Source organism: Coregonus clupeaformis, chromosome 37, assembly GCF_020615455.1.
Source record: "Coregonus clupeaformis isolate EN_2021a chromosome 37, ASM2061545v1, whole genome shotgun sequence".
NCBI classification, from domain to species: domain Eukaryota; kingdom Metazoa; phylum Chordata; class Actinopteri; order Salmoniformes; family Salmonidae; genus Coregonus; species Coregonus clupeaformis.
Window position 1 is genome coordinate 5,013,271 of NC_059228.1, and position 13,264 is coordinate 5,026,534.

The 13,264-nt window shown below is 43.3% G+C and overlaps 1 protein-coding gene across 4 annotated transcripts in view; it reads right to left on the minus strand.

The window, feature by feature from the left end:
• Positions 1-1,248: 1,248 nt before the first annotated feature.
• The window catches only part of LOC121553616 (protein O-GlcNAcase), a 38,708-nt gene continuing 26,692 nt past the window's right edge, over positions 1,249-13,264 (minus strand). For all 4 annotated transcript variants that reach the window (XM_041866867.2, XM_041866868.2, XM_041866866.2 and 1 more), the window contains 6 exons: positions 9,887-9,972; positions 5,272-5,376; positions 4,875-4,966; positions 4,486-4,678; positions 4,028-4,187; positions 1,249-3,659 (listed from right to left, as the gene is read on the minus strand). In XM_041866867.2, the coding sequence (XP_041722801.1) occupies positions 3,523-3,659; positions 4,028-4,187; positions 4,486-4,678; positions 4,875-4,966; positions 5,272-5,376; positions 9,887-9,972 (773 nt within the window). In that variant the 3' untranslated portion in view covers positions 1,249-3,522. The remainder of the gene's footprint in view (positions 3,660-4,027; positions 4,188-4,485; positions 4,679-4,874; positions 4,967-5,271; positions 5,377-9,886; positions 9,973-13,264) is intronic.

A 13,264-nucleotide genomic window follows, 5' to 3' on the forward strand; every position in this document is an offset into this window, starting at 1 on the left:
TCCTTAGAGCTCCGAGAAACGATTGTGTCGAGGCTCAGATCTGGGGAAGGGTAAATGTCTGCAGCATTGAAGGTCCCCAAGAACACAGTGGCCTCCAACATTCTTAAATGGAAGAAGTTTGGAACCACCAAGACTCTTCCTAGAGCTGGCCGCCCGGCCAAACTGAACAATCGGGGGAGAAGGGCCTTGGTCAGGGAGGAGACCAAGAACCCGATGGTCACTCTGACAGAGCTCCAGTTCCTCTGTGGAGATGGGAGAACCTTCCAGAAGGACAACCATCTCTGCAGCACTCCACCAATCAGGCCTTTATAGTAGAGTGGCCAGATGGAAGCCACTCCTCAGTAAAAAAGGTACATGACAGCCCGCTTGGAGTTTGCCAAAAGGCACCTAAAGGACTCTCAGACAATGAGAAACAAGATTATCTGGTCTGATGAAACCAAGACTGAACTCTTTAGCCTGAATGCCAAGCGTCACGTCTGGAGGAAACCTGGCACCATCCCTATGGTGAAGCATGGTGGTGGCAGCATCATGCTGTGGGGATGTTTTTCAGCGGCAGGGACTGGGAGACTAGTCAGGATCGTGGGAAAGATGAACGGAGCTAAGTACAGAGAGATCCTTGATTAAAACCTGCTCCAGAGCGCTCAGGACCTCAGACTGGGGCGAAGGTTCACCTTCCAACAAGACAACGACCCTAAGCACACAGCCAAGACAACGCAGGAGTGGCTTCGGGACATGTCTCTGAATGTCCTTGAGTGGCCCAGCCAGAGCCCGGACTTGAACCCGATCAAACATCTCTGGAGAGACCTGAAAATAGCTGTGCAGCGACGCTCCCAATCCAACCTGACAGAGCTTGAGAGGATCTGCAGAGAAGAATGGGAGAAACTCCCAAAATACAGGTGTGCCAAGCTTGTAGTGTCATAACCAAGAAGACTTGAGGCTGTAATCGCTGCCAAAGGTGCTTCAACAAAGTACTAAGTAAAGGGTCTGATTACTTATGTAAATGTGATGTGTTAAATTTTTTTGCTAACATTTCTTAAAACCCATTTTTGCTTGGTCATTATGGGGTATTGTGTGTAGATTGAGGGGGGGAAAAATAACAATTTAATCAATTTTAGAATAAGGCTGTAACGTAACAAAATGTGGAAAAAGTCAAGGGGTCTGAATACTTTCCGAATGCACTGTAATAACTGTTCCATTGTTGCAGCTTTACTGATATGACTGGGTGTTGAGTTATGTAGTCATAACACCTTTTCATGGGTTCATTGTTTATTAACCACAACTTTCCGTTTACATACAAAGTGTACATTTTTATCAATAAATGCCTCCCCACCAAAAAAACTAACAATGTCAATGTATGTATCATCAATGTAGGCCTACAATTGAAGCACTTTCAATTGCAGCTATACCTTCAAAATCACCAGAGGCAGGAAAAAAAGGAATCTTCAAAATAGCACAAGCAATGACAAAATATCTGATGTTATATACTTAAGAAAAAGTAAATCATTCAATACCAGTGGAGAACTAGGAGGATACATGTTGCTATTCTCTCTGGGAAACGTACTTACTTGTCCACCACAGAATAATACTAGTCCAGAGGGTGATGGGTTGGATGAATAGAGCAGACTAAAAGGACTGCAATCTAACTAGTTAAATGTTTAGACTGATTATAAACATTCAGGATTGTGCCCGTTGAGAAAATACAAAAGGCAGAAGACAAAATTAGGTAACCAAATACATTTGTCTTATTTTCATATTCCTTTAACAGCATGTTTGAATTGACATGTCTATGTAGGTAGTGTCCTAACCAGGAGAAGAGCAGCCTCTCAGTAGCATGATATTCAAGTGGGTGCAATGTTGTATGGTGTTGCAGATAGAAATGTGGTGTACACAGCCAAAATGGTTCCTCATTCTGCTTGCCATGGAATCACATCTGTTCTACATAGTATCTTTCTATTCTGTCCTCCTGGATAAGAATTAGGTTAGTGGCTAATGTTCCTCAGCGCATCTAATGAAGTTGAGAAATAGAGCAGCTGTATTATAGCAGGAGTGCTGAAGCATCTAAACTGTTTTGGCCTATTTTCACATTAGAAAAACGATTGAGATTAGGCACCTCTCTTGGTTTAAGAGCCAGAGCACTGGATTAGTGACAAAATCTAGAGACATTTTAGAGCAGATGGCCCACCTTTGAGGCAAGGTATGTTCGTTTTAGCGTGCACCGGGAGGGCGGAGTTTGCCCATTTGAGACCACCCAGGGCACCGGGCAAGCTAAAATGAACGCACACATTCTCATGTTCCCTTATGTATTAGTCAGGTGGATTGACAGTAGATAAGAGTGCATGATAATCACCTGTGATCTGCAGTACAGCGCAATAGGCCCCTTGGAGATATCCACAGGTACAAAAATCATATTGAAAGGCAATTAACCAAAAGGCAATAGAAAAGCAATATACAAACATAAAAAAGTACTGTAAAAAAGCATGGCCAAAAGCAAAGAGTTAAAGGAATAGACTGAGAACCATGTTTTTAGTGAGTGGAAACATACGTGACCACTTCCACATCTTCAAGGTTATCCATTTCTACTCAGGTGGGTTTCCAGAAAACAACTATCTACTAAAGTCTCCAGAAGTCTCCTTGAACACTCCAACATATGCTTTCCTCTGCATGTCTGACACTGTTTAAGTAAACTATTGAGGAACCTGTAACACACCACAAAGAGACAAATGTTTTTTCATACTCGGGAGTTGAAAACTCTACAGTATAGGTGGAAGCATAAACCACTCTTTACTCAGTAAGCTAGGGGGACCACCTGTTCAAAAGAGGCCCCTTTTTTTTTTAAAGGCCCCTTTTCCCCCCAACTTCCCCCCCTGTCAGCTAGGCCTAACCAGAGTGCAGTGTCAGGATATACGACCAAGTCTCTAATCACTCCTTATTCTCGCTACACTGCACTACCTTCAACCAGACAAAAGTAATGTGTTACATTGAGAATAGGGTGCAATTTGAGATGCAGCAGTATCTAAATACACCCCCTGACTGTGAGAGACAGACGGACCCCCATTCAGCTGCTGACAGTCAGGTCACAGGGTCTGAAAGGCTAATGGGAGCGGATGGCACCTGACCAGCTCCTACTTCCTGCAGCCGCATGGGGATCAGCCACTGCCACTCCATTCTGGAGACCAATGACGGAGGGAAATCGTCCGCCATAAATACACACGGCTTTACAGGGCTGCAGACGACTACTGTGGCTCTTACAGTTTTGGATTCTGTTTCAATCCGGCAGAGCTCTGGGCCTCTAGCGGCAGCACAGTGAATCTGTACAAGCTGCTGTGTTTCTGAACACTATCTAAAAAATGGGATGCCTCTAGCCTTGTCTAGTCCAGGTGGTTGAAGTATAAAATCGTCAAGTATTGGTAGTTTTGTAAAGGTAACAGACAGTTATCCTTAGCCCAGATGACTGAAGCTCTCTACACAGCTCCGTGGTTGCTTGGGTCTCAGAAGCTGCGTCCCGTGATGACGTCGTTGTCCTCAGAGGATGCGGCCCATTATTATGATGTCTTTGGGGAAGCCCTCCATCTTGGCGACCTCGAAGCAGCCCAGCTTACTGTAGAAGTCTATCATCCTCTTGTCTGCCTGACGCACCTCACAGAACGCACCGATGGAACCTGGGGGGAGTAAACAACAGCTTAACAACATAAGTAAGTAACAATTACGTAACACTACTTAAAACCTGCAGATATGCTTTATGTAATTTGTTATAAGCATATATGAGCCTTAATGTACTATTATAAGGCTAATAATGTTACGTCTCTATGTATGACTCAAAATGGCTGGTACTTATAGTTAGGACCATTATGAGATGATAATACAACATTATAATAAGTGGGTCCTACATGCTCATGACAACCATCCTTATGCATATATAATTGGGATGCGGACAACTGAAGTCGATTCATAGATGGTTGCTAGGGACCATTCATAGATTAGCAAATGTGCTTGATTGATTGAGACAGGTTCTGTAGACACCACCTACCATTGGCCTTGAGGGAGGAGAGCAGGCATCCCATCATGCTCTTGGCCACGCTGGGATCGATGACCTTGGCATGGATGTCCATCTTAATGAGGGACGGGAAGTTGGAGAGGAATGACTCTGGGAGGCCCTCCTCCTCCTCATGGAAACTCAACATCATCTTCTACAGGAAGGGAAGAGAAATTGTTTGACATTTTAGTCATTGAGCAGACGCTCTTATAGCAACGTACAATAATACCCTTTTCAAACGAACGTACTGGCTCAGTTACTGTCCTGTCACAGGCCAGCCCAGTACAGCTCGGATTGGCTTGGCTCAGTTCAGTAGTGTGAAAGGGGTATTTGTGCATTTGACCAAAGTAGGCAGCAGATATCCCATTCATTGCACAACTTATTTTCAAAAATAAGTGTCACAGTGCTAGAATAAAGAAAGTTAAAGAAACTCAGTCAACCCAGTCTCCTACCTCAGCCTCAGAGAGGTCCTTCTGGCAGTCAGGCTTGTTGTATTTCTCCTGCATGGAGGGGATCCAGCTCATCTTACACTTCTTGACGAAGGGCTTGACGTCCACGGTGCCTAGAGCGTAACCACAGATCCCCTCCTCATCCTCCAGGACAAACCCATAGTCTGGACTCAGGTTCAGGAACCCTCCTACTAACCTGGAGAAACATACTGTTAGTTAGGTATACTACATTGAAAAGAAACTCCAGCACACTGATAATTTTGCTGCACAGATTTAATGAATCTTTTTACCAACATTTCAGTCTCAATAGAACATTCATTAGGTTGAATTGTCTCCATTTTCATTGTTTTCAAAATAATGTTGGGCGACAACTAAAATAAAAAAGTCCTTACCTGTCTCCTATGAGGTCTGGCTCCTCTCCACAGAAGGGCAGTTCCTCAACTCCTTCAGAGTACATCTCTCTGCAGATCTTATACACTGCATGCTGGAACACACACACACACACACACACACACACACAAGCAGTTAGAGAGGACTAAGCACGTGGCACTCACAGGAATAGAGGAGACTGCTGACAGTCCAGGACGGATGAGCAGGCCTGCAGATGAGCCTAGAAGCCATGTTTAAAACTAGGATAGCTCAGATGGGAATAACAACAGCGTGCCGTTTCACCCAGTATGTTCAGCTAATCACTGACTGAATACAGGAATCATTGATCCAGAGGGGAAATTACACCCACCCATACACCCACTGATATAGAGGAAATCTTATCCATAAGACTCTCCTCACCTCATCTTTAGGATAGCAGGGCCTGATGGAATAGATTTTGGATGTTGGCAGTGCGGGGGGAGGCTGGAAGAAAAGATCGTTTGCCCCATCGATCGGCAAGAATCTCTGTCCGGGGATCAAAAGAAACAGTTTCAGTCAAACTGACACCAGGCACTGGGTCTCTGCATTCACCGTTTCAGACTTATTTGCTACTGCTGGGACACTGTGGCACCAACAACAGCTGGATGTCAAAGGAAGGCTAAACCAGCCAATGGTCCAAGATTTGGAAGTAACGTTACTAAAAATGGCTTCTGGGGCACTTTTGGCTTGACAGTGAACAGCAGCAGCAAATCATCACATCTGTTCTTATGAGATCATAGCGCATACAGAATGTTTTCTTTTTAAAGACAGGAATATAGGTGTATATTGGAGGAGCAAAGGCTTGGTCTCAGAAAGGTGCTGTTGGCTAAAGGAGATGTTGCTGCTCCATTCCCTGTGTCTGGTCTAAGGCATCGCTTAGAGCTGTTGCTCTGCGCAGGGCCCATGGCCCTCCTGTAGAGAGAAGTAATGATGCTGGCGCTGACAATGACAAAACTCCAGGAGCAAAACTCCACAAGTAAAACGTTATTCTAACATACGATGCCTAGTGAAAGTCTACGCACCCCTTGCACAATCTTCACATTTTGCTGCCTTGAAATTAAATTTAAAAAACACGTATTCCATTAGATTGTTTTCCTACTGATGTACACAACCTACTACACCTTTTCAAAGTGAAATTAATAAAATAAACAAAAAAACTTAGACGTCTTGATTGCGTATGTCTTCACCCCTCAGAGTAAATACATGGTGGAAGCACCTTAGGCAGCCATTACAGCTGTGAATCATTTTGAATAAGATTCTACCAGCTTTGTACAAGTCCGTTGTTTTTGTCAAAATTGCTCCAGCTCAGTAAATTTGGTTGGGGATCATGGATGGACAGCAATATTCAAACCTTGTCTATGATTTCAAGCAGATTTAAGTCAGGACTGAGACTGGACCATTCAGGAACACTCAACACCTATTGGAAAGTAATTCTGCTGTGTATTTGGCATTTTAAAAAACTGTGTAATTGCCCCGCTGAAAAAATACATTTCTATCTCAGGGTTAGGTATTCAGAAGACTGAGGCAGAGTTTCCTCTCTTTTTATCTGGGCCTTTCTCCTTTTATATTTATTTTGATTGTGACAAACTCCCGAGTCCCTGCCGGTGACAACCAACACAATACTTAGGAAACACAGACAATAAACAGCATTGCATTCACTCCACATTACTGGCCTGTATGACAAAAGTGAAAAGGAGGAATCCTGTGTTAAAAAATCCACTCCAAATCATCCATTATGTTTGCATCAAGGCCATTAATTAATACTGCAAGACAACACATCAAAACTCTTTGGCCTAAATGAAAAACTACAGGCTTGGGTCAAATGCAATACAACACAGAGCGAAACCCTCTGTATTTTCAACTATTGTGGTGGCAGCATCATGTTATGGGTATGCTCGTTATCGGCAGGGACTGGGGAGTTTGTCAGGATCCCAAAAAATATGAAAAGGACCTAAGCCCGGCTAAAAAGTTGGAGGAAAACCCACCTCAGTCTTCTGAAAACCTAACCCTGGGATAGAGGTATTTTTCAATGACACATATTTTGGATGTCAAAGACACACCAGAATGGCTTTCCAAGAACTGTTGGGTGTTCCTGAGTGGTCCAGTCTCTGTCATGACTTGCATTTGCATGAAAATCAAAAGACAAGGTTTGAATATTGCTGTCCATTTTCTATAATTTTTCTTTCACTTTGAAAATGTGGAGTAGGTAGTGTAGATTGGTTAAAAGAAAAATCTAATTTAATAATTAAATTAAATCCCTTTTTCAATTTAATTTTAAGGCAGCAAAATGTGAAAACTGTGCAAGGGGTGTAGATTTTCACTAGTGACAGTATATTAAACATTAGATACAGCTAAAGACCAAGTCTGGAACCAACAGAACCCTGAACATACTCTACCCCCAAGCCATTAGACCGCTAAATAGTTAACCAAATAGCTACCCGGACCATCTGCATTGACCTTTCTTGCACAAACTTGACTCATCACATATGCTGCTGCTACCGTTTACCATCTGTCACTTTATTCCTAGTTATATGTACATACAGTGCATTTGGAAAGTATTCAGACCCCTTGATGTTTTCACATTGTTACGTTACAGCCTTATTCTAAAATAGTTTTTTTATTTTTTATTCCCTCAAATCTACACAATACCCCATAACGACAAAGCAAAAACAGGTTAACAATTTTTTGCTAATTTATAAAAATACAAAAACTGAAATATCACATTTACATAAGTATTCAGACCCTTTACTCAGTACTTTGTTGAAGCACCTTTGGCAGCAATTACAGCCTTGTCTTCTTGGGTATGATGCTACAAGCTTGGCAGACCTGTATTTTGGGGAGTTTCTCCCATTCTTCTCTGTAGATCCTCTCAAGCTCTGTCAGGTTGGATTGGGAGCGTCGCTGCACAGCTATTTTCAAGTCTCTCCAGAGATGTTCGATCGGGTTCAAGTCCGGGCTCTGGCTGGGCCACTCAAGGACATTCAGAGACTTGTCCCGAAGCCACTCCTGCGTTGTCTTGGCTGTTTGCTTAGGGTTGTTGTCCTGTTGGAAGGTGAACCTTTGCCCCAGTCTGAGTTCCTGAGCGCTTTGGAGCAGGTTTTAATCAAAAGATCTCTGTACTTTGCTCAGTTCATCTTTCCCTCAATCCTGACTAGTCTCCCAGTCCCTGCCGCTGAAAAACATCCCCACAGCATGATGCTGCCACCACCTTGCTTCACCGTAGGGATGGTGCCAGGTGTCCTCCAGACGTGACGCTTGGCATTCAGGCCAAAGAGTTCAATCTTGGTTTCATCAGACCAGAGAATCTTGTTTCTCATGGTCTGAGAGTCCTTTAGGTGCCTTTTGGCAAACTCCAAGTGGGCTGTCATGTGCCTTTTACTGGAGGAGTGGCTTCCGTCTGGTCTAATATAAAGGTCTGATTGGTGGAGTGCTGCTGAGATGGTTGTCCTTCTGGAAGGTTCTCTTATCTCCACAGCGGAACTCTGGAGCTCTGTCAGAGTTACCATCGGGTTCTTGGTCACCTCCCTGACCAAGGCCCTTCTCCCTCGATTGCTCAGTCTGTCCGGGCAGCCAGCTCTAGGAAGGGTCTTGGTGGTTCCAAACTTCTTCAATTTAAGAATGATGGAGGCCACTGTGTTCTTGGGGACCTTCAATGCTGCAGAAATGTTTTTGGTACCCTTCCCCAGATCTGAGCCTCTACATAATCCTGTCTCAGAGCTCTAAGGACAATTCCTTCAACCTCATGGCTGGGTTTTTACTCAGTTTATATAGACAGGTGTGTGCCTTTCCAATCAATTGAATTTACCACAGGTGGACTCCAATCAAGTTGTAGAAACATCAAGGATGATCAATGGAAATAGGATGCACCCGAGCTCAATTCCGAGTCTCATAGCAAACGGTCTGAATACTTATGTAAATAAGGTATCTGTTTTTTATTTTTAATAAATGTGCAAACATTTCTAAAAACCTGTTTTTGCTTTGTCATTATGGGGTATTGTGTGTAGATTGATGAAGAAAAGAATAAGGCTGTAACGTAACAAAATGTTGAAAAGTGGAAGGGGTCTGAATACTTTCCAAATGCACTGTATCTAACTAAATTACCTCAGACCCCTTCACATTAATCGGTACTGGTACCCATTGTATATAGCAAAGTTATCGTTACTGATTTTGTATCTATTATTACTTATCTCTCTATTTTCTTTCTCTCTGCATTGTTGGGATGGGCCCTTAAGTAAGCATTTCACTGTTTGTCCACAACTGCTGTTTACGAAGCATGTGACGAAAAAAATGTGATTCGATTTTTGATTGAAGACCAACCAAGTCTTTTAAAAGATCAACTGCTACAAAGTTGAAGAAGAAAAAAACTGTTTCCAACTTGGGTTATCTGATCTTAGTCTAGGAATACCGTGTTTGCTCATGGAGTTTTTTGAGCGGGCGGTGTCACTTTCGTTCTCGCTGGTGCTGCGATGCGATGCTTGCGTGTGCAAATGGGAGAATTTTGCACTGAGCTTTTCCTGCAAATAAATGACATGTCATGGAAATCTAACCCTAGCAATGCCACGCGGAAAATTAGCAGAATGCGTGCCCCATGGAAAAGCAGCATCTCCTTTGGGCAGTCGGCTGAGAGAAATTCACATTTTCAGAAAATGTAGGATTAGAAAAACACTGCCTTGGTGTGACTCCTTCAGCTTTTTATGGTGTCAGTTCACCCTTTCCCTTTTCAGACTAATCGGGCCATACCAGATGCTGGTTGGATCAATGCCTTTAGAAACTCACAGGCACACTGTCCAAGACATGGACTTATTATATTAATTATCGTACGTTTCGGAGGTATACCCCTTCCTAGTCATGATCAGCCCACCTTAGACAGACCAAACCCTTTCACATCTGCTGTGTGCAACAACCACTTTCTCTTCAACACAAGACTAAATACAATTTTCTTTACTAGCATTACAAACAGTTTTATGATCTGTGAAGTCAGTGCGTAGGTATATACCTGGAACTCTCCTGCTAGACCGCCCCTAAAGGCCCAAGGCTCTTGGTCTCCACTAAGGAACTGTGCAGTGGCCTGACTACGGCACCCTGTTAGGAGCACACAGAGCCGGAGGGACACAGCATTACCATGGGGACCAGAGATAAGACAAACTCGCTGACAGGTCGCGGGGTGGGGGGATTGGTTTGTGGAGGGTCTTAGGTTATCACTATTTTCCAATCACTCCAAAGAAAAGAAAATGCTTTTTAAATTATAAAAAAGTACAATTTTATTTGTATGAAATGGGTTTAGTTGGACTTGGGGCTCGAGCAACTGAAGCTTACTTTGGTCTTTCTCAACTGGGAGGAATCATTGAGGTTATAAAGCCTGAATCAATTCGACAATCGACAGTCGGATTCTGGTTCACCTGCAGTGAAAGCTTCCAAGTCATTCATGCTCTAACTTGCCTAATCTGACCTTAGTTCAGTGTCTAGGGGGAACTCGTCCTACCGTGTAAGCTTCAGCTGCAGTTGCCCCACTGACCCCAGCACCTCATCTGAAGTAACATTCTCATCTAACCTGCCTTATCACATGACCAGGGAGCAGGACTCAAACCAGGAAGAAAGAGATGCTTTTAAAAAACCTCAACTTAGAGAGGACAGCGTTGTGCAAAGACAAAACTAAAAGGGGTGCAAAGTTTAGTGCACCTCAAAACACTCGCTTGATTGGGGAGTACTGTGGTGTTGGCACGCCGCTCCGTTCTTACGAGAGCAACTTTGAAACTACGATTGTCAGTCACACCTTTCAAACATATGAATAGTTGCCATTGCGGTTGCCATCATTGGTTGCTGTGCCTGTGAAGCACTTTGTGACAAACAAAGTGCTATATAGAGTAAGATCAGATTGATAGACGATACCAAACCTGGTGATGATGTCTCCTGTCATGTGAAGAGACAGACAGAGCGCGAGAAGAGGACACGAGTCCACGCTCCTGCTATAACATATCATAACAACCTCACCCTGACACCTAGAACACCTCCTCTGATGAGGCTGGCTCCACTCAGCATATAGATGCATCCACAGGGAGGAACTCACAGTTAGCTTTCAGGTGCTTGGGAGTAAAGCACCACCATTCGCCAGTGGTTGACATCAAATAATTATTGGAGACACATATCTATGTTAATAAAACGACAGTTATTTCACAGTTCTGTTTGTCTCAGCGTGTCACGTTGCAATGTAAGTTGCTAGTCGCTTTCATGAACAAAACGACCAGTGACTTTCAAAGCAACATTTTGAAAATGTGGCGTAAACTGTAGTAGTAAACCCAGACTATGGGAGGATGGTAGAGAGACTAACATTCTGAACGCCAGATGTGAACCCGTGTGTAGGTGCATCCAGTGCTGGTTTAAGCCACTTCCATGAAAAGGCCTACTTGTAAAAACAAACATGTTAGAGAGAAACGAACGCTGTCAGAGAAAAGAAGATTTAAACACATCAACGTTTATCTCTCGCTACTAACGTTTGCTGTGCAAAATGTGACTGACTTCCATCACCCATATCAAATATCCTGATCTGATATAAAAATCTAATAAAAACCAAATAAAAACAATAACCGATCAAAAAAGGTGGCCTGTGCAGACATTGGCCAGTGGTGATCCAATAGCAGTAGAAACTGGTACTGAGGATTTGTCCATCTGCACACGGTGAAGGGAGAGAACAGTAGAAGATGGTCATTAGTAAATGTGTCTCAGTAACAACACCAGGGAGGAGGTAAGACTGACTGCCGGCTGCACAGCTACAGACCAATAAGGGGACGGATACTTAGAATAGTGCTCTTTGATTGTGCCTCGAGCGCAGTTTAGTTATAAAAGAGAAGCGTGAAAAGTTGTCTACACACCAACTGGTTCACCAGATGTGGGAAAGCCTTTCGATTGCTTTATGTTCTGTCTAGCTAGCCCACAGCTGGTGATGCTTTAAAATGTTATAGTGGTTTATAAGGCTTCATAATGCCGTTATAGCTTTGAATTAGCTGTGGTTCTGCCAGTGTGGGTTTGCTGCCTGCTGTGTACTGTATAGGTTAGAGTTCCCAGCTCTGGACAGAAACCTGTGAATGAAACATGGTTATTGTGTAACCTACAGGCCATGCTTGTGCTTCAGAATTGATCAAAATGTTGTTCAAACTGTATCAGGGTACTACATTCAGGATCCCTGTCTGGTTGACTCATTATCAAGACATGTTACATGCAGGTGAAGTGTGTGTGTGTGTGTGTGTGTGTGTGTGTGTGTGTGTGTGTGTGTGTGTGTGCGCGTGCATGTATCAGTGAGTGGTGTGTAAGATGGAGTGACTACGTTCAAGGAGTCTTGGCTATGATACAGCCAGAAGGAATTCTTCAGTAGAGACTAAGCACTATGATCCAGCAATAACACTGGTACACAGAGCATGTGCTGAGAATAGGCTCTGCACTGACTTTGCAGACGTCCGCAGTTACTGCATTACTCAGTGAGGACATTTTATGAAATTAATAGTTTCAATATGGATCGATTGTATCAATAATGACTCGGCTCAGATATTCGATCACCATCTTTGTTTATGCACCAGAATGGCCTTTTCAGGTCAGTCACCTTGCTCTCCAAGCTCGCAGGCATGCTACGGGGTGGGAGTGGGGGAGTTACCCATGCGTCCCACCCCCCAGACAGAGGGCTGGCAGCAGGTGTGTGTGTGTGTGTGTGTGTGAGAGAGAGAACGCAGCAGCCACCACACATAGCAAGCAGCAGTACCCCATCTCTGGACCTGTCACCACTGATACTGACAATTCACTTAGTTGTGTAGGACCAATTAATTTTTGGCTAATGTAGGGGGGCTAGCAGTGCAAGCGGCATTCAGTCAGTCAAAGTAAAATCAACAAATCGAAAAGTGTAATAAAACAATCAAAACAACAATTGAAAATATGTCTGTATCTGTCACTGATGGATATATAAGCTAAGCCAAAGTTATCCTAAAACTAGCTGGAAGAGCTGACAATATGAGTGAGACGGTCTGCTCTAGACTCACCTTGAACACAGGTGAAAGCCAACAGAGGTGAAATGTTGCATTGCTAAGTCTACAAATACGCTTAATCCATCTGTTAAGCAGACTCGGCAGTGGGCACTATAGATACAGCACATGTGCAGATGATTAATTAATATGTGCATGACTAAACTACCAAAGACTGGATGGCAGATGAAAGATCATACTGCTGCACTATCAATCTTTATCATGGAGAAACTGCAATATAGCCATAAACACATCTTTAATGCTCATACAGAAGCTTACCAAAATGATATTCACCTTTGTGAATGTATTGAGCTTATCCAAACTAACCATGAGACTTCACCATAAAGCTTAAAGACTTGACGTATTTT